Source organism: Bacillus rossius, chromosome 12, assembly GCF_032445375.1.
Source record: "Bacillus rossius redtenbacheri isolate Brsri chromosome 12, Brsri_v3, whole genome shotgun sequence".
NCBI lineage: Eukaryota > Metazoa > Arthropoda > Insecta > Phasmatodea > Bacillidae > Bacillus > Bacillus rossius.
The window spans coordinates 4,263,190-4,283,344 of NC_086339.1; the positions used below are offsets into that span (position 1 = coordinate 4,263,190).

The window sequence follows — 20,155 nt, forward strand, 5'->3', positions numbered from 1 at the left end:
TTACAAGGTCTGGAGTGCAAAAAATAAAAAAGCGTGTAGACTGTAGCTTCGTCAGTAGAATAAAAAAAACCACACTGCGTAAAACAGACAGTGGCGGCTAGTGTTTTTCTGAGAGGCGGGGCTCTCTCTGCTCACAAATGTTTACTCTGGTGCCCGTCGGCATAGCATGGGCTGGATAATTCTTTCGTTGATAGGTTGGACTTATAATCATGCGCATTTTTTTCCCCTTCTTATTTTGGCTTCGCATCTCGGAATTCATTTTTTTTGAAAGCTTGAAGCTAGACGTGAGCGTGCGAGAAGCCACGATATTTCCGGGTAGAAAAAATATATTCCAGAAAAAAATTATTTTTAAAAAATATATAATTTGCCTATTTTTACATGGAATGTTGTAGCTTAGTAACTGTGAGATAATTTTTTGAATTCGGTTTGGTAGTTTACGAGTTTTATTTTTTTTCCAAACACAATCAACGCTCTCTTTTTATAACATTGACATTGCTATGTTGTATAGAGTGAGTTGCGGAGGACTTAATTCACGCACTCCAACTCACACAGGCCGCAATGGAACAATAACAGTAGTTCGTGCGTACAAGATCTGACCGCCATGTTTTCGAACCTACTGATTCACAACAGCGCATAGAAGGAAAATGACTATATATTATATTTCTGTTGTACGCATGGCGCAATAAACAATGAGAAGATACCTGCAAAATTCGCGGATTCATTTCGTGATATGCTACAATTCAAATAATTATACCTTAGTGCTGCTTCTGCAATTGGTTCACTGTTAATCTGAAGTAATGAGGGCTAATTAGAGACCCTCACTCATAGAAGTGTCGAATCACAGGCCACCCAGTCGAGACGACTCGCAAGTCAGCAGCCAATGTACAGGTAGCATTTGCCCGAGTGTGTAGAGGATATTGGAGTCTATCCTGGAGGTCATTGAACCCGTGAATTTTGCAGGTCTCTACCAGTGAGAGTAGAGTATGAAACCATTTTGGCGGGACTAGAAAACTGTTTATATTTATCAATCATATTGTGGCAAGAAATTGTCAAGATATTACAATGCTCGGGTGTGATTTCTGCTTTAAAAATTAATTAAAAATTACTAGTGAAAAATTGTAAATAAAATAATGTGTCGAGTTTGGAATGGTCAACTAAAAAAATTTTCATATACAAATATACAAATTCCTGGTCAGGTTTCACGGGATAATCAATAATTTGGTAGTTAATACAACTGTAATAACACCGCCAACAGATGTCGGCTACATAGCGACATTTCATTGGCTGAAGTTAAATGTAATATTTCAATTGTGAACACAAGTCGTGTGCATGGCTTGTTTTTGACGTGATAACGTCTTATAAATCTATGAACGCCGGCTGCACGCACGAAAACAATTGTCATGTTTCGCCTGAGCCGAGCATGCAAGAACCGGCCAACCACCGTGCGAGAAAATCTTCTACAATATCAAACAGGTTAAGGCGGACTTTTTAACTAATTGTTTAACAAATTATTTAAATTAAATTGTCAAAAACTGTAAATAATATTTGATAGTTAAAAAGTATGAAATTTTTCATCAGTGTTTTCTAATGACGTTATCACGTAAAATTATCGCCCGTAAACCGACTTTACAGACAACTCCCCTTTTTTTTCTTAACTGGGAACTCGGCTTAACATCACACACACCATCTGGCTGGCCGGTCGTAGGGACACGATATCGAATCCGATACTTAACTCATTTCGTTACTTTTGATTTGATGCCAGTTGTTAATGTATCGATATGTTAATTCGATACTCTGTACTAATTGGAGTACTTTACATCTAGTATCGAATAGATTCAAGCGACTAAACTCTAAAATGGAATGCAGCTCACAGCACAGCACACTATTATTTTAGGAATGCAACTGATTTATTACTGCCCCACCCCAGTATTTTTTTTTGTTTCCTTTCTGTTGTACGCTGTGTTATCGTATTTTTTTTATTTTTAAGTGATGCACCAGACTAAGGTACTTCACAATCTATCTGACGGATTTGTTCTGATATGTTGACAAACCACAGGCATGGCACCTCCCCAAAGCGACTTATGGAAATATTATAAAAAAAATAAATAATGCTCAAGCATCATGTAAAATATGTTTCAAAATAATAAAAACGAGTGGTAATACATCCAACATGAAAAAAAAAAACCATTTGAAGCAGCATCCAAACAGGTAAGTCGTTAAATTAAGTACCTATGTCAATAAAATATTTGAGAAAATTGGATAGTTATAATTTGAAATACTGACTGATTTGAATGTTGTCATTTGTAAAAGGCCACAGTTACATTGTTAGATTCTCAATCAAACATAATTATGAAGTTACTTATGTCGTAGCAATATCTCTGTTAATAAACATTATAATTTTTAGCCACATAAACAGAAATACCGCTTAACAACTGCCTTGGTTAGTTCGGAAGGTAAGCCTTTTATTTCTGAAGGAAAAATTGATTAAGTTCCAATTTCCGATACCTACTCATATCACTACTTCAGTTCCGAAACTTTTACTCATTAGATGCTACTTTAGATGCTCCGATTCTACGGAGGTATCGATACTTTTAATTTCGATATCGTGTCCCTAGCCGGCATAGAAAAGAGAGGGAGGGATAGAAAGGCCACTCTCTGAATAACAGCTAGAACGGTATTTGCAGCGCTGTTGTGGCCGTGCACAGTACTAACCGTATAAACATTGGTGGAAGAATGACCTAAGTAGCTATTTATGCTAAAACCACCTATGTCACAAGCTAGCATTACTATTGAAGTTTGCAATCACATCTACAGCATTAAGAGGGTGGAGAGTTTTCAGCTTCTCTACGTTTATTCTCTGTATACATTCATTGTATACCGTTTCTCCGTAAACTGGGAAGCGGTGTCTAACAGCAAATTTATCATCGCAACCAGGCACACAGCATTACAATTGAGCCTTGGCAATAACCTAAAGTCCTAAACAAAAATACGAAAGAAAAATTGCAGCCATTACAAATGAGCCTTGGCAACGAATCGTAAACAATATTGATCAGTGAGCACACTAGCGCTCTTACGGCCGTGCACACAAACAAAACGTTGTTTAAGCATCTCTCTAATGAGTGCACATCCCGTGCTAGCCGGTCGTGGTCACACTGAGCTAAGACTCTAAGAGCGGGGCTGCACGGAGTCAGGGTCTCCACAAGGAAAAAATATTTCGTACCAACTTAGGCGAGAAAAAAGTACTAGATTAGAAAAAAAAAGTACTAAATTATAACTTGTTATGGTTTTTAACAATTTAGGAAGTTATTATGACATTGCAATGCCCAAATTAAAATTTCACACCACACACACATACATTCCATAGTTTTTTTAAAAATAATTACGCTTAATAATAAAAAAAATATTGGAGTTACTGTAATAATATTATTATATTAAAGAAAAATGTACTAGATCTGTACTAAACCACTAATAAAGTTATAACAGTACTAGATCTAGTACAAAAGTACTAACTGTGGAGACCCTGGGCCGCACTGAGCTAAGAGCGGGGCTGCACGGAGTAAGAGGGGCGAGCAGTGCGCGCGGCGGCCGCCAGGCGCGCGGCGGTCGGGTGGTGCGCACTGCGCACTGCGCATGCGCGGGCCCGCTGCGCCGCTGTTCCCACGCCCATCAGGCGCGCCGCGGCAGTCGGCGGCGGCGTGTGCGACAGTGTAGGCGCGGAGATACAGCACACACCCCCGCTACCGCCATGAAGGATGCGGTCTTGGAGGGCTCCAAGCCAGGCAAGTACCTATCCCCCGACGAGTCGCCGCTAGTGCCAAAGTCACGTGCTTACTAAGTCATGACTAGAGCCCCGGAAAATTCGCGGGTTCAATGACCTCCAGGATAGACTCCAATATCCTCTACACACTCAGGCAAATGCCAACTGTTCATTTGCTGCTGACTTGTGCGTCATCTCGACTGGGTGGCCTGTGATTCGACACTTCTATGAGTGAGGGCCTCTAATTGGCCCTCAGTCCTCCAGATTAACAGTGAACCAATGACAGAAGCAGCACTAAGGTATAATTATTTGAATGTTAGCATAACACGAAATGAACCCGCGAATTTTTCGGGTCTCTAGTCATGACTAGAGACCGGAAAAATTCGCGAATTCATTTAGCGATAGGCTCAAAAACAAATAGTTATACCTCAGTGCTGCCTCTGCCATTGGCTCACAACTCACCTGGATGACTCTGGGCCAATGAGAAACGCCCGACCAAAGCTTTTTATCAAATCACAGGCTGCAACGTTGGGACGTCTCACAAGACAGCAGCCAATGAGTGGGTGGCATTTGACCGACTGTACGTATAACTATGGAGTTCATCCTACAGTTCATTGAACCCGCGAATTTTTCCGGTCCCTAGCATGCCAGATTCGCCCGGGCAGCAATCACTAGACTGAAAATGACTTTTCGGTTAAATTACATCCAGGAACGTAACAACTGGACTAGCTTCCAACAGAGGCAATAACTCAACTTTTCAAACCAACCAGACAAAAAACTTTCCAGACAACACCTCATATCGCCACTACATACTATTAATTCCACCATACCAAATATTTTTTTTTATTCAACGTAGGTGGTAAATATAATATATTTTTTTTTTGCAGTCATTTCATTGTTTTAAATACATCGCGAAAAAATACCAGTTTGTAAATATTTGCACGTGTATACAAGTATGTAGCTTTCAATACAAATAAATTCAGTTCATCTGCTCTACAACATTTTTTTTTGTTTTGTTTTCTAACACTGCGATATTCAAGTTCTATATTTAAAAATACGTTCCCAGGTTATTCCCCCCCCCCCCCCCTGACTCTCACTGTGGATCTCAGGACCATCCAAGGGCTATTATTTAACGGATAACTTTTCAAACCTCACAATTAAAAGAGAAAATCTCCCAAGTAAGTTTATCCCTTGATGCTGATGGCTTGATCCTGTACACAATTGATCCGGTGGTACTTGCTGTTTTAATTTAGTATGTCGAAAGATCCTGGACATAAAAAAACAATAGAATATCAGAATACAAGCAATTTATGTCAGGTCCTGTGAAACATTTTGGCTATCGTATTCAACTTACGATCATAATTCATAATTATACATGAAGCTTTTAAAGCAGCAAGCATTACGTACCATAATATCAATTTATACAGATTCATGCCATTAGAATGAAGGGTTGAAATTATATACGTGATATTGAAATTTAAAAAAAATCATTGCTTGTACTTATATAGGGCCTACTCACGTTTAAAGTTATACTTACTTGGAGTAGTAAAAAAACTAACTTTTAAAGCATGTAATTAATATAAATATAATAATGTAAATGCTGGAGTGATCTTATAAAAACGGATGGTAAAGTATCAATTCAATCAAATATTTAAAAAAATAATTACTCAGTATTCAATATTAATATAAACACGTGTATAAAATAAATTATATAATTTAGTAAAATAATCGAGATAAACTTTAAATAATAATAAAAATCACTAAAGATGCTCAATGTGTATTATAATTTAATAATTTAAAGTATTTATTAAACAATAATGCAATAGTTTATAGTTAAAAAAATTATACGTACGGGAACATAGCTTATTTAAACAAACTTGAAAACGTTTAGACACAATTCCCATCACTATATTCAAAATAAATATATTATTATGCTGATATTGATCAGTATTCAATATCAGTCACTAAAGTTTAATATTTCAAATCACACACACACACACACACACACACATATATATATATATATATATATATATATATATATATATATATATATATACTAGCTGACCCGGCAGACTTCGTACTGCCTAATTAAATTGCAATAAAGTCCTGTAAAAATTATTTGTAATGTGACATTTTTTTGTTCCTGCATATTTTATAGTCGGGGCAAAAAATTCTCCTGAACATAACCGTCACCCTGGTGATAGGGTGTTGTGAAAAAGAAATATAATTAAATAAAACATATAAATAAAAAGATAAATAAAAAAATTAATCTCTTTATTGTTAATCATGTGAAACATAATAATTTTTATTTTCATTGTAGTGCATGATTAGATCGGTAATTAGCTTGGTTTGTAGCATTTCGGGTTCTTCTACCTAAATTGATTCGTCTAATAGGAGGTATATCTAAATTATGGAATATTTTGTCACATGCAATAATTAGCGATCATAAGTAAATAAACACTGCATAAAACACTATATAGGTAAGAATTTGTTTCGTGTATAAGTTGACAAAAGCAAACTCATTAGGGTAGGTAACCTAAAATCCAAGAAAAAAAAAACACTGACATTGACAGTTTGTTGTTTCAACTTTTTTTTTAAATTTGATATGACTTGGAGTCAAATCCTTCAAGCCGTATTTAAAATAGGGAAATGAAATAATAAAAACTTAAACTTATGAAATACTTTTGGTAACGCTGGTTTTGTTTGACTGATGTAATGACTTGAAAACTGATGCATTTTAAAGTAAAACAAATGAAATAATATCGCGAAGCCGACCAAATTGAACTATTCGATTTCGGTTTATTTTTTTTTTGTTTATCTGTGCTCCAACGCACACTGTTTTGATAGATATGATTGAAATTTGTACAGAGGTAATAAAGTGCAAATTGACTCTTTGACGTTAGGAACATACCTACATTGTTTAAACAACAATGAGTGCTCGTTTTAGTTAGAAAACGTTTGTATGGGAAAAAGAAAAGGTCTGGTTTTCCGGCAATTATTCGAATTTTTCTCGCCGTAAAAACCATCTTTGAACTTCAACGAACATTTAAAAAAAAAAAAAAAAATTGGCCAAATTGGTCCAGGCGTTGTTGAGTTATGCGCTTACCAACACATTTTGCGATTCATTTTTATATTATAGATATAAATTAGTATTTCTAAGATGCCTTTTTTATGTGGCCTTTCTTTTCATCCTGTAAGAATTCACTCACATCGTTCCCCCCCCCCCCCCCCTTCTCAAAGCGCGTTAAAAGTATAACTTTAAAATCTTAAGACTGTAAACGTTACTGTTTCCCTAACCTTAAACGTGATCTGATTGAAAACATACTGCATACTGCAACAAGAACCGTTTAGACTGTTGCTTTAAAATATGAAGTACAATCAGATTTTGTTGGAAAATTCATGGGATGTTCACAAATCATCGTTAAAGTTTAATAGTGTTTATTAAAAGTATATCCATATTTTTTTTTCAATATTGACTTAAAAAGTTTACAAATTATTGCGAATGCACTAAATATCAAAATATTTTGAGATAAATCCGTAGCTTACGACAAAAAAAAAATTCAAATATGCCACAGTTGGCTGTGGCTTTAACACCTCTGCAAAGCGAAATGACTCATTAATGGCAACTGGTCTCATTCATATCGTTTCTCTCGTAAAGACTGCGCATAGCGTGTAAATGCATATATATATATATATATATATATATATATATATATATATATATATACTCGGCGTTACAAAAAAATCGCACATCTTCGAAAAATATGTTTCAAGCGTGAGTTTCCCCTGATCCGGTACATCCCAACCCAAAAGGGTTTTCCAACGGTTTCCAGAGACTGGTGGCTTCACCAGAGGACTACGACGATCGCTTCACTGTCTCGACGTCTCTGCTCGGACGGGTCCTCCGCTGCTGCAGAGCTGCAACAGCGGCTCTACGAGGCTCGCTGGACAGCGGTCAGCCTCTCTACTGGTAGAGCAAGGTCGCGAGGAAAGAAGACCTGCTGCGGGCCAGGAACTGACGTCACAGCACCGCAGGGGTGGGTTTCAGTTCGCCGGTGAGCGCGCTGATTGGACTCTCTCGACCAATGGAGGACTGCGCTCTTCTGGGATGAGACGACAGGCTGAGGGGAGTGTGCCGACGGCAGGGCGAGCCAGTGTCGTGGAGACAGTGGAGACAGTGTCTAGGAGACAGTGGAGACAGTGTCTAGGAGACAGTGGAGACAGTGTCTAGGAGACAGTGGAGACAGTGTCTAGGAGACAGTGGAGACAGTGTCGAGGAGACAGTGGAGACAGTGTCGAGGAGACAGTGGAGACAGTGTCTAGGAGACAGTGGAGACAGTGTCTAGGAGACAGTGGAGACAGTGTCTAGGAGACAGTGGAGACAGTGCCGAGGAGACAGTGGAGACAGTGTCGAGGAGACAGTGGAGACAGTGTCTAGAAGACAGTGGAGACAGTGTCGAGGAGACAGTGGAGACAGTGTCTAGGAGACAGCGGAGACAGTGTCGAGGAGACAGTGGAGACAGTGTCGAGGAGACAGCGGAGACAGTGTCGAGGAGACAGTGGAGACAGTGTCTAGGAGACAGTGGAGACAGTGTATAGGAGACAGTGGAGACAGTGTCGAGGAGACAGTGGAGACAGTGTCTAGGAGACAGTGGAGACAGTGTCTAGGAGACAGTGGAGACAGTGTCTAGGAGACAGTAGAGACAGTGTCGAGGAGACAGTGGAGACAGTGCCGAGGAGACAGTGGAGACAGTGTCTAGGAGACAGTGTCTAGGAGACAGTGGAGACAGTGTCGAGGAGACAGTGGAGACAGTGCCGAGGAGACAGTGGAGACAGTGTATAGGAGACAGTGGAGACAGTGTCTAGGAGACAGTGTCTAGGAGACAGTGTCTAGGAGACAGTGTCTAGGAGACAGTGTCTAGGAGACAGTGTCTAGGAGACAGAGGAGACAGTGGAGACAGTGCCGAGGAGACAGTGGAGACAGTGTCTAGGAGACAGTGGAGACAGTGTCTAGGAGACAGTGGAGACAGTGTCGAGGAGACAGTGGAGACAGTGTCTAACAGACAGTGGAGACAGTGTCGAGGAGACAGTGGAGACAGTGTCGAGGAGACAGTGGAGACAGTGTCTAGGAGACAGTGGAGACAGTGTCTAGGAGACAGTGGAGACAGTGTCTAGGAGACAGTGGAGACAGTGCCGAGGAGACAGTGGAGACAGTGTCGAGGAGACAGTGGAGACAGTGTCTAGGAGACAGTGGAGACAGTGTCGAGGAGACAGTGGAGACAGTGTCTAGGAGACAGTGGAGACAGTGTCGAGGAGACAGTGGAGACAGTGTCTAGGAGACAGTGGAGACAGTGTCTAGGAGACAGTGGAGACAGTGTCTAGGAGACAGTGGAGACAGTGTCTAGGAGACAGTGGAGACAGTGACGAGGAGACAGTGGAGACAGCGTCGAGGAGACAGTGGAGACAGTGTCTAGGAGACAGTGGAGACAGTGTCGAGGAGACAGTGGAGACAGTGTCTAGGAGACAGTAGAGACAGTGTCGAGGAGACAGTGGAGACAGTGTCGAGGAGACAGTGGAGACAGTGTCTAGGAGACAGTGTCTAGGAGACAGTGGAGGCAGTGTCTAGGAGACAGTGGAGACAGTGTCTAGGAGACAGTGGAGACAGTGTCTAGGAGACAGTGGAGACAGTGTCTAGGAGACAGTAGAGACAGTGTCGAGGAGACAGTGGAGACAGTGCCGAGGAGACAGTGGAGACAGTGTCTAGGAGACAGTGGAGACAGTGTCGAGGAGACAGTGGAGACAGTGCCGAGGAGACAGTGGAGACAGTGTCTAGGAGACAGTGGAGACAGTGTATAGGAGACAGTGGAGACAGTGTCTAGGAGACAGTGGAGACAGTGTCTAGGAGACAGTGGAGACAGTGCCGAGGAGACAGTGGAGACAGTGTCTAGGAGACAGTGTCTAGGAGACAGTGGAGACAGTGTCGAGGAGACAGTGGAGACAGTGCCGAGGAGACAGTGGAGACTGTGTCTAGGAGACAGTGGAGACAGTGTCGAGGAGACAGTGGAGACAGTGTCGAGGAGACAGTGGAGACAGTGTCGAGGAGACAGTGGAGACAGTGTCGAGGAGACAGTGGAGACAGTGTCGAGGAAACCGTCGACACAGTGTCGAGGAGACAGTGGAGACAGTGTCTAGGATACAGTGGAGACAGTGTCGAGGAGACCGTGGACACAATGTCGAGGAGACAGTGGAGACAGTGTCGAGAGGATAGTGGAGACAGTGTCGAGGAGACAGTGGACACAGTGTCGAGGAGACAGTGAAGACAGTGTCGAGGAGACAGTGGAGATAGTGGAGCGTGGGGGCGGCTCACGGCTGAACCGAGCCTGAGAGCGTGTCCCGGAATGGCGGTGATGCAGTCACATTAATGCATGACCACACCCGCATCACCTGCGAGGAATTATCTGGAAGAGGTTGGCATCCCTGTAATGCAGTGGCTGGAGAGAAGTCCAGCCCTCGATCCTTTTTTAAACACTGATAAACAAAATTACACACCAATTTTTTATATTTTTTAAGTGGATTTAATCACCTTTTAACTTTGAATAAGATTTTTCAATAATTGTGGTATTTAGTGATGCCGAGTGTAGTTGGGTCAGCCGCCCTGCCCATCAATCTTTCTGCTCAGAGATGTTCGGGAGGCTGGAACTTTTCCCAGTGGGACTTGGAACTATAGGCTCAGTCTGGTTTTGGTACTTGGGACAACAGGCTTTGTCTGGTCTTGAGACTTTGGACTTTATGCCCAGTCTGGTCTTGGGACCTGGGACTATATGCTCAGTCTGGTATGCGACTTAACTTAACGGTTATGCTCAGAACCCACCGACAGAGAGAGTATTACACAAAAGTGGCTTGATTTTCTTTTTCCTCAAGATTCAACGATCTATCGCTCGTTCGAACAACCATCTCGCTGCTATCAACACGCCGGACTTAGACTCACGTCTCAGTGATTACGAAACCCTAGGGGGGGGGGGGGGGGGATGGCGACGTAAACATTGACGTGGCTCGGAGAAATGGGTCACTCGTCCGTTAGAGAACCGGATGGTGGATAAACATTTATTTCTTCTCTCCTTTGATTGCCTTCTCGCAGGTTATAAACATGTCACTTTATGAGATTTTTTTATTATTTCATACGGCTTGTTAACGACCGCGCAGTTCGCTAGACGTGTACAACAAGAAGCTTATTAACTAAATTAACTTCAAATTATTCTTAAAATATTAGGATACTCAGAATTCTTGATCAGTTAAAAATGTATATTTTTACTATAGAACTTTTAACGTCGTTTAACAGTCTCATTGATGATTAAGAGGCAACGCAGTGGCGGATCCAGGATTTTGGTTTGGGAGGGGCTTGACCCAGCTGAGGCTAGGGCTTTATCAAGGCAAACACTGAAACAATAGTGGACACAGATGTTTTTGGAGGGGGCTTGAGTCCCTTAGCCCCCCCTCTGGATCCGCTACTGGGGCAACGCAATTGTCAGTATAATCAAGTTACACCAGAAAAAAAGCGCAAAGATCTTGCCTTGTCGGAATTTAACGAACTCACCTTGGCTTTGAAAACACCGACGTATTTTGGGACCTGGGAGAAAATATTTCAACAAAAAATCACCTGGGATAATCGTATAATTTTTTTTTTTTTGCTTTGCTGGAACTTCGTTGATTCCGTAACGGTATCGTGACCTGTGCCAAAAATATTTGGGTCCTAGCCAGCTTTGGCTTGTGTTAGAGAGGGTGCGTGGTAACTCAGCAGGATGCGTTCATTTATCGTTACAACTTCGTTACTTCACTGGAGTTCAAACAGTCGGAGGAAAGTGATCCTTTTTATGTAAAAAAATTGGTTGTCTGTTAAGTCGGTTTAACGTGAGAAAGTCATAACAAAACATTGATGAAATGATTGCATACTTTTATGAATAAAATTTGATTCATTTTTATTAAATTATCACTATTTTGTATGGATACAAAGAAGTAGTGAATTATAATCTACAATTTAATTGATAAATTTTCTTTTATTTGCACTCATTAATTCAAATATGTTTATTACTTTAGCGAAGAGATTATTTTAACTATAACTTTTATACATGTTTGCTATTTAACTTCTTACAATCTGTGTTATTGTGTTAAGGATAGGACGATGATAGGAAAAGTAGGAAACGAATGGGAGTGTTTCAAATTAAATGTGCCTCGAAAAAGTTAAATCGATGGTTGTTCCAATCGAGTGGAAGAGAGATAGATGCGGCGCAAGCGTACAATGAGGTAACGGGACACAGCATAACGGGACAATGTGCGCAATGGGACACTTTTTAGTGCATGCAGCCGGCGTTCATCGATTTATTAGACGTTGTCACGTCAAAAAAATTTTAATCCTCGGTATACGGCATTTGGTGGGAGTATTTTTGTGAATGTAACGGAAAGCGCATGGAACTAAAAAATGTGTGACCACGAGGAACCAAACCAAAGTTCACAAAGCCAAAGGGAAACTTTATAGTATGAAATTCTGAATGAATTTTTAACACGACGAGCAGTATTTTAATGGAATTCCTCGTCGCAAATTCTGTCCAAAGCCGAGGTTTGGTATTTTTTGCGAATATTTTTCGCTTAAATAGGTGCCGTTTCATCATATAGTTTAAAATTTCGGTCTGCTTATCAAATGATTCGATAGTCGACGAAGCTGCTCCGGCAGCGAATTCTAGCGGTGGGCGTGGAAACTACGTGTGATTTGCGTCCAGAAATGAAGTTAAAACCCCATTGTTCGTATATTCATCACTCTTGGCGTTTTGACGTGACAACGTCTACTAAATCGATGAACGCCGGCTGCACGCACGAAAAAGTGTCCCCTTACGCACATTGTTCCGTTACGCTGTGTCCCGTTACGCTCATTGTACGCTTGCGCCGCATCTATCTCTCTCTTCTACTCGATTGGCCTATGCGTCCGAGGAGAAGAAAGACAGCGGATGCACACAACTTACATTTACACGTGAACTGTTTCGTCGACTGTTTATAAAGTGAAGTGAAAAGTTAACGTGGTTTTCATTGCTTATTACAACAATTTCGGCAATAAAGGTTAATTATTCTTGCGTTTTAAAAATCTGATTACTAGTATAATTTCAAGTATTTATTCTTTTATTATTAAAAAAAGTAGCACCTGTCGGCGAGTGCAGTAATAATAGGTTATGTTAGATATTTGATCACAGTTTATTTATATGAAAATTTGTTCATAATTATATTATTTAAACGAAAAGTTAATGTGGTTTTCATTGCTTATTAAAACAACAATTTCTTCAATAAAATTTAATTATTCTTGCATTTTAAAAATCTGATTACTAGTATAATTTCAAGTATTTATTCTTTTATTATTAAAAAAAAGTAGCATTTTTCGGCTATGTCGGTTATGTTACAGTTGAGTAAAAAATTATGGTGATTCATATAATTGATGATAGATATTTGATTAAAGTTTATTTATATGAAAACTTGTTCATAATTATTTTTAAACTTTATAGCTAGACGCCAGTTTTTAAAATTAATTACAAGTCATCTACAGGTGAACTGTTTCGTCGACTGTTTATAAAGTGAAGTGAAAAGTTTATGTGGTTTTCATTGCTTATTACAAATACAATTTCGGCAATAAAGGTTAATTTTTCTTGCATTTTAAAAATCTGATTACTAGTATAATTTCAAGTATTTATTCTTTTATTATTAAAACAAAAATCATTCAATTTTATTCATAAAAGTATGCAAACATATCATCAATGTTTTGTTGTGACGTTGTCACGTTAAACTATCGTCCGTAAACCTACTTTACAGACAACCAATTTTTTTTAAAAATAATTCTACGTTAAATTTTGTGTCGGAGTATCTTATTGTAAGTATACTTATTTAAAACTTGTGAACACATCTCCGGCGAGTACTGAAAGACTAGGTTATTATTTTTTTTGCGATAAATAATTGTTCCTAGCTATAATTCATTATATTTGTCGGATACCCTCATGTTTCACCGACGACATTATTAATCCATTCTCAAAAAAAAATTTTAACGCATGCAAGGAACATTTCCAGAATTTGAGTTTGTGAAGGTCCCCTAACTTGAAGGTGAACATTTTGAACAGGGTGGCGAGGTTACAACAGAGTGACTTCAGCTATATATGTGGCAGCATATCGTATCTTGATAGTTCCTCACGGCATGCATGCTGTGTGACCTTGAACTCGACCTTAACGCCGCTATCTCACCACTTCCTAAAAGGGTGGTCGGCAGACAACACCGAGGCTCAGTGAGCGATATGATAAGTGTTGGGTCTGACCGAATTCTCATCCTATGCCTTTTCAAACCTGAGCACAACTCGGGGTGTGCAGAATTCGGAAAAAAAAACCCACGCGATTTTTCTCGAGATATCAGAGTGGGATCTGTTTTCAAAAAGCATTTCTTTTAGAATTCGGCGACGTCCGATAAGTAGTTTTGCTTCCGGATTACGTTTATAAACTGCATTTTTAGAAGAGGTTGAAATGGCCAAAATTTGTGTTTTCAGAGTAAATTCTAGGCATGAAGAAACCGGTACAGATTCTCGAAAGCACTTAAGGGACTTGCATTACACCTTTATCTTCATTTCCCCGCCATGTAATGTCACGGTCACCGCTCATATGCACGACGAGAAGACTGCGCGCCAGTCCAGAGGAGACACCGCGCTAGAAGCACCAGTCAGTCCCGCCTCACAGACAATAGGCGTTCGAAACGATGGTGGAAAGTAGGCAGCGCTAACGCATTGCCCTCACATCCGGAAGACTTGTTTTAAATTCATCCAAACCCAACTGAATAAATTTTAGTAATAAACGCTGTATAGCATGCGATAAAAGTATTAATTTGAAGTTCAACGACAATGTCATATCTGGAGTCACAAAGGTAACGTTTCTTTCTGGGTGTAAACTTAGATGAAAAACTAAAATACAATGATCATATTAACTCAATAGTAAGCAGGCTCAGTAGTTCATGTTATGTGTTAAGACGACTAGCGGATACGGTAGAATTAGAAAAGCTGAAAACAGTTTACTATGTCCAATTTCACTCTGTAATGTCGTATAACATTGACATCTGGGGCAATGCAGTAGGAGTTGATAAAATTGTAAAAATACAAAAAAGAGCTATTAGAATCCTGGTTTCTTTTTCATGTGGATTACCGAAACCACTCCAGGCAAATGCTGGCATGGTTCCTCCAGAGGATTTAAAATGTTGCATCGTGCAAAAATGAAGAGAATATATAAAAAAACAATATTAGAATCCTAACGTCTTGACATAAATTTGATGAGATTGGTTTTGTCGGCTGGATATTTTCATCAAGGAGATCGGAATGTACAAAAATAGCCAATCAAGTGAATAGTTAAAAAAAATTTGCAAACTTGTTTTTTATAAAACAAGGGCTTGAAACAAAAAAAAAGCATGAAGAAAATGACAGTGAAATTATTAAATTCACTAATGAAAAACCTATATAATACCAAATCATAGAAAGAAATATATTTCAGTTATCTTCTTTTGCAATTGCATAATGCGAAGTATATTTTAACTAATTAAAATTAACTTAAAATTGTAATATACATTTCGTTCCAAAATTTGGTTATCATAGACGTATTTCTTATGTAATTTTATTAATTTTACAGAAAAAAAATTCTTCTATAGCAAGATACTAATTTTTCCGGCCCCCAATAATTGAAACAAAAACGGTAACAGCTTCTATAAGATATGGTTAATCTTGCTTGTAGTGGCATTATTAGCACACGTTTTACAGTTTCGTGATAAAAAAAAATTAAGTTCGCTTACGAAACAATTCCCTATATCTTTACACTTTATTAGTGCGTCCTTCAACTGTCATAGTGATTTTCAGACAAATACGTTTCCCTGCGCCCTAGCTGACAGCTGACCTCACACTTTTTGATGACCTTATCACTTTCGTGGTAAAGATTGCTTAGATGATTATTTCCAAGACCAAGACAATTGAAATTAATTCAATAACTTGAACCTTATCTTAAGGCGCGTGCTCGAAATAAGCACAGGCGTGAGGTATTATCATTGCAACATCGCGTGCTGATATCATTGCAACACTGGTAGAGATCACACTGAAGAATCAGTATGTTCATACAGTTGGCGTAATTTATACTTTCTGCGTTTTCGTGTAACTATTGGATGCATCTTTTTAAAATTATTAATAAACAAGATGTAGAGGGATACATTTTTTTTGACGCGACAACGACTAATAAATCGATGAATGGCGGGTGCACGCACGAAAAAGTGTCCCGTTACGCACATTGTCCACTTTCGCTGTGTCCCGTTACGATCATTTTATATTGCTCTTTGATAAACTGAACCTCCTAGCATTGCGACCGAGTCCGTGGCGTAATTCTGTTTTCATGCATTTCATTGTAACAATTTCATTGCTCTTTGCTAACCCGTTCCTCCTAGCATTGCTGCAGAGTCCGTGGCGCAAATATATTATTTTTGACTGCATCTTGGTGTTGGGTAAGAAATTTTCCTTCACATCATCCTTGAAACACTCCCATTCGTTTCCTACTGTTCCTATCATCGTCCTATCCTTAACAGAATAACACAGATTGGAAGAATTTAAATAGCAAACATGTATAAAAGTTAAAGTTAAAATAATCTGTTCGTTAAAGTAATAAACATATTTGAATTTATGAGAGCAAATAAAAGTAAATTTATCAATTAAATTGATGATTTCATTTCACTCCTTCTTTGTATCCATACAAAATAGTGATAATTCAATAAAAATGATTCAATTTTATTCATAAAAGTATGCAATCATTTCATCAATGTTTTGATATTACGTTGTCACGTTAAACTATCGTCCGTAAACCGACTTTACAGACAACCAATTTTTTTTTAGTGAAAAAGCCAAAACTTCTATGATTTTCCGTTTACATTACATAAAGAACAACGTGAAAAAGGGGGATTACTGTAGGTCTCTCCATCGTGCGATTTCAAATATTTCGATATTGCTCGCAATTTAGCTTCCGGGCTAGATTTTTGGGGTTTGACATGGCTAGGGACACCTGTATTTCGCGAATACATTTCGTGTCTAGGTACATCGCAAAATACCGTAGTTTTTTTCTTGTAGTTATTGGCTGTTGTCGGCGAGAGGTGTTTTTCCGCACTTGACGGGGCCAATGGGAATGTGGATACCGTACTGCTGCACGCACACGATTCGCCATTACTCTAAGAAAAAGCTACAGTGTTTTGTGACATACCTTGACACGAAATGTATTCGCGAAATACAGGTGTCCCTAGACATGGCATAGGGCTTAGCTTTGGCTACGTGTTGAAGTAAACACTCGTGAACTGTTGAGATTATCATGATAGTTGTAGACACCCGCGGGAAATAGTAAGTTATTTCCTCACGGCGCGGCGCAAACAGACTAAAACCCTGTCGGTAAATATGAGGTTGCAACAGGGTATAGAAGGTCTGCGAGATATGATTTATGCTTTGAAATGCCTAAAAAATTGGAATAAGTAGTTCAAAATGTAATTATGGCAAAACGATTAAAAAAATCCAATATGGCGGGGCCTAATTAATAGAGACCGGAAAAATTCGCGGGTTCATTTCGTGATAGGCTGAAATTCAAACATGTGTACAATTCTGCTGGTTCTGCTATTGGCTCGCAGTTTAACTGGAGCTCTCTGGGCCAATGAGAGACTATCGACCAAAGAAGCGTCGAATCACAAGCTACCCAGTGGAGACGCCTCACAATTTAGTAACCAATGAAACACGCGTGTTTACTTGAGATGTGCAGAGGCTAATGGAGGCTATCCTAGAGGTCATTGAATCCGCGAATTATTCCGGTCCCTACTAATTAATAGCCCTTTAGTGGGAATTTAAACTGGTAATAATGGGATCGGTTATTGCTCAATGAAGCAGGTAGCAGGAAGCAGGCAAGATTTATTCGCGGCAAATACAACCCGTACGTTGCGCAACGGTCGGGACAGCAGTTTGCGGTTTCCGTTCGAAAGTAGGCTATAGACAGGAGGAGGGGGAAAAAAAGCGGTCGGAGAAAACTCTGTTCCGCTTTCCAGATACGCGACTCTCCGCCGTGATAACGTCCATCGCTCGCGAAGCTGAAAGTACAACCGCGGCCCGAAACGGAACGCAATTTCGTTGCGGTGTCGTGCCGTGCCGCACACATGCGCCCTCCCTGTCAACGCAGACCCCATGCGGCCGGGGTCGATGTCATTGGCACGGTCTGTACACCGACTCCGTGACGTGTTCGTTTCTTCGTCCATAGATTGCAGCGTGCTCTCTCTTTTTCCAATGCGCGATATCTGCTGTCAGCGCTGTTTTGTTTCAGTGTGCCCTGTTGCCAGATGTACACCATCGAGCACAACGTTTTTTAGACACAACTTATAATTTATTTCGAAAAAAATGTTTCTAATTGTACTTTTAAAAAAATATATTTTTAAGGGTAAAATTTGGAATGAGGATATTATAAATACATTTTCTTGTTGTATTTCATTAAGAGCATCAGATGATAAATTTAAATTCTATTTTCTAAGGAAAATAACAGAAATACGCCATCTTGGTTTCAAACGTTTTTTTGTCGTCAAATGTTTTTATGACTTTAAACATTAAAAAAATTGTAGGCTGGGTTTGACCACAGGAAATAGTTGATGCAATGACTTGTTAATAGTGACCGAATTCAACGAAAAGTTTCTCTCGTGAAAAAAAAAAATTGGTATTTGTAATTGATATTTTTCTCTTTCACAATGTACTTTTACAACTGTATTTGAACTTTCAAAATACACTATTTTATGGTCTTAGAAAAATCAGAAAATTGGTAAAATTAAAAATATAGGAAAACGTATTATAATTACCGATAGTGTACAAAGTAATAATTGTAACGCTAACAAGCTGGGTAGTATGACGTGGCAACATTGACGTAGCAGTGAGGAGTTCCGTGGGGTGGACCCCTGCCTTCCGGGATTTAAAAAAAAATTAAGACTAAATAATGTCACAATGTCACAAAACAATGTCACAATGTCACAATTGTAGCAACCTAGCTACATAATGTTTAAACACACATTATTTTGGCAGGCTTTTCTTAGTACTTAGTGGGCTGCAATAACGTGTATCCTACCCATTACAGCCTGACATGGCTCATACACACACAAGCAGCAGGGACTCTTGTTTCCAAGTAGTCCATATTTAATCCCCACGTGCGCACGCAATACTACAAAAATTGGTTGTCTGTAAAGTCTGTTTACGGACGATAGTTTAACGTGACAGCGTCATAACAAAACATTGTTGAAATGGTTGCATACTTTTATGATTAAAATTGAATCATTTTTATTGAATTATCACTATTTTGTATGGATACAAAGAAGGAGTGAAATGAAATCTACAATTTTATTGATAAATTTACTTTTATTTGCTATCATTAATTCAAATATGTTTATTACTTTAACGAACAGATTGTTTTAACTATAACTTTTATACATGTTTGCTATTTACCTTTTTCCAATCTGTGTTATTCTGTTAAGGATAGGACGATGATAGAAAAAGTAGGAAACGAATGGGAGTGTTTCAAGTTTAATTTGCCTCGAAAAAGTCAAATCGATGGTTGTTCCAATCGAGTGGAAGAGAGATAGATGCGGCGCAAGCGTACAATGAGCGTAACGGAACACAGCGCAACGGGACAATGTGCGTAACGGGACACTTTTTCGTGCGTGCAGCCGGCGTTCATCGATTTATTAGACGTTGCCACGTCAAAAAGTACTCGAGAATATTAGAAAGGCCATTCTATTTTTTGTGCCGATGGTTCTGATATCTCCGGTATTTTTTTGCCGTAACAATTGTATCGGTGGTTGCGAAAAGGTCCGCTGGAATGCGTTGAAACCAGCACAAACAAGAAGAAGAGAACTTACTCGACTTGGCTTCGGGAGACATTGTAGCCCAGTCACTCTGGTGACCCTGAGTTGCTATTAAAGTAGCAAGCTGCAGCTAGTGTTTTTTTTTTTCTTTCAACAGTTGGCTAGCGCGTTTATCGCGTACACCGCGAGTTTTTTTTCACCTACGGAAACATTCTGAAAGAAGTAGTGCAACCGGCTTTTAACTGCGACACGTGACTCGAACTGACTCTGCTGGAAACGAGTAAATCGACCTTGTGCGAGTTTCATAGCAAGTGCTGGCGCGCGCACGACAACACTTCAGGAAGTCACTAGCTGACTTGGCAGATACTTGCAAACACTCCCTTGCATCGCTCCAAGACAGCAACAAGGACAATCTTACAGACAGAAGAGAATGGTGAAACAAAAGAAAACTAGGGATAATAAGCGAAGTTAGCTCTAAGCTTCCAACA

General features: G+C 39.5%; 1 protein-coding gene across 2 annotated transcripts in view; it reads left to right on the forward strand.

Moving 5' to 3' along the window:
• Positions 1-20,155, forward strand: part of LOC134537391 (organic cation transporter protein-like) — a 152,620-nt gene that overhangs the window by 78,584 nt on the left and 53,881 nt on the right. Inside the window, exon 1 of one of the 2 annotated variants that reach the window (XM_063377762.1) lies at positions 3,683-3,779. The exons of the other annotated variant lie outside the window; for it this stretch is intronic. Within the exon in view, the coding sequence (XP_063233832.1) occupies positions 3,746-3,779 (34 nt within the window). The 5' untranslated portion in view covers positions 3,683-3,745. Of the gene's footprint in view, positions 1-3,682; positions 3,780-20,155 lie in introns of those variants that run through there. 2 annotated transcript variants of the gene reach the window in all.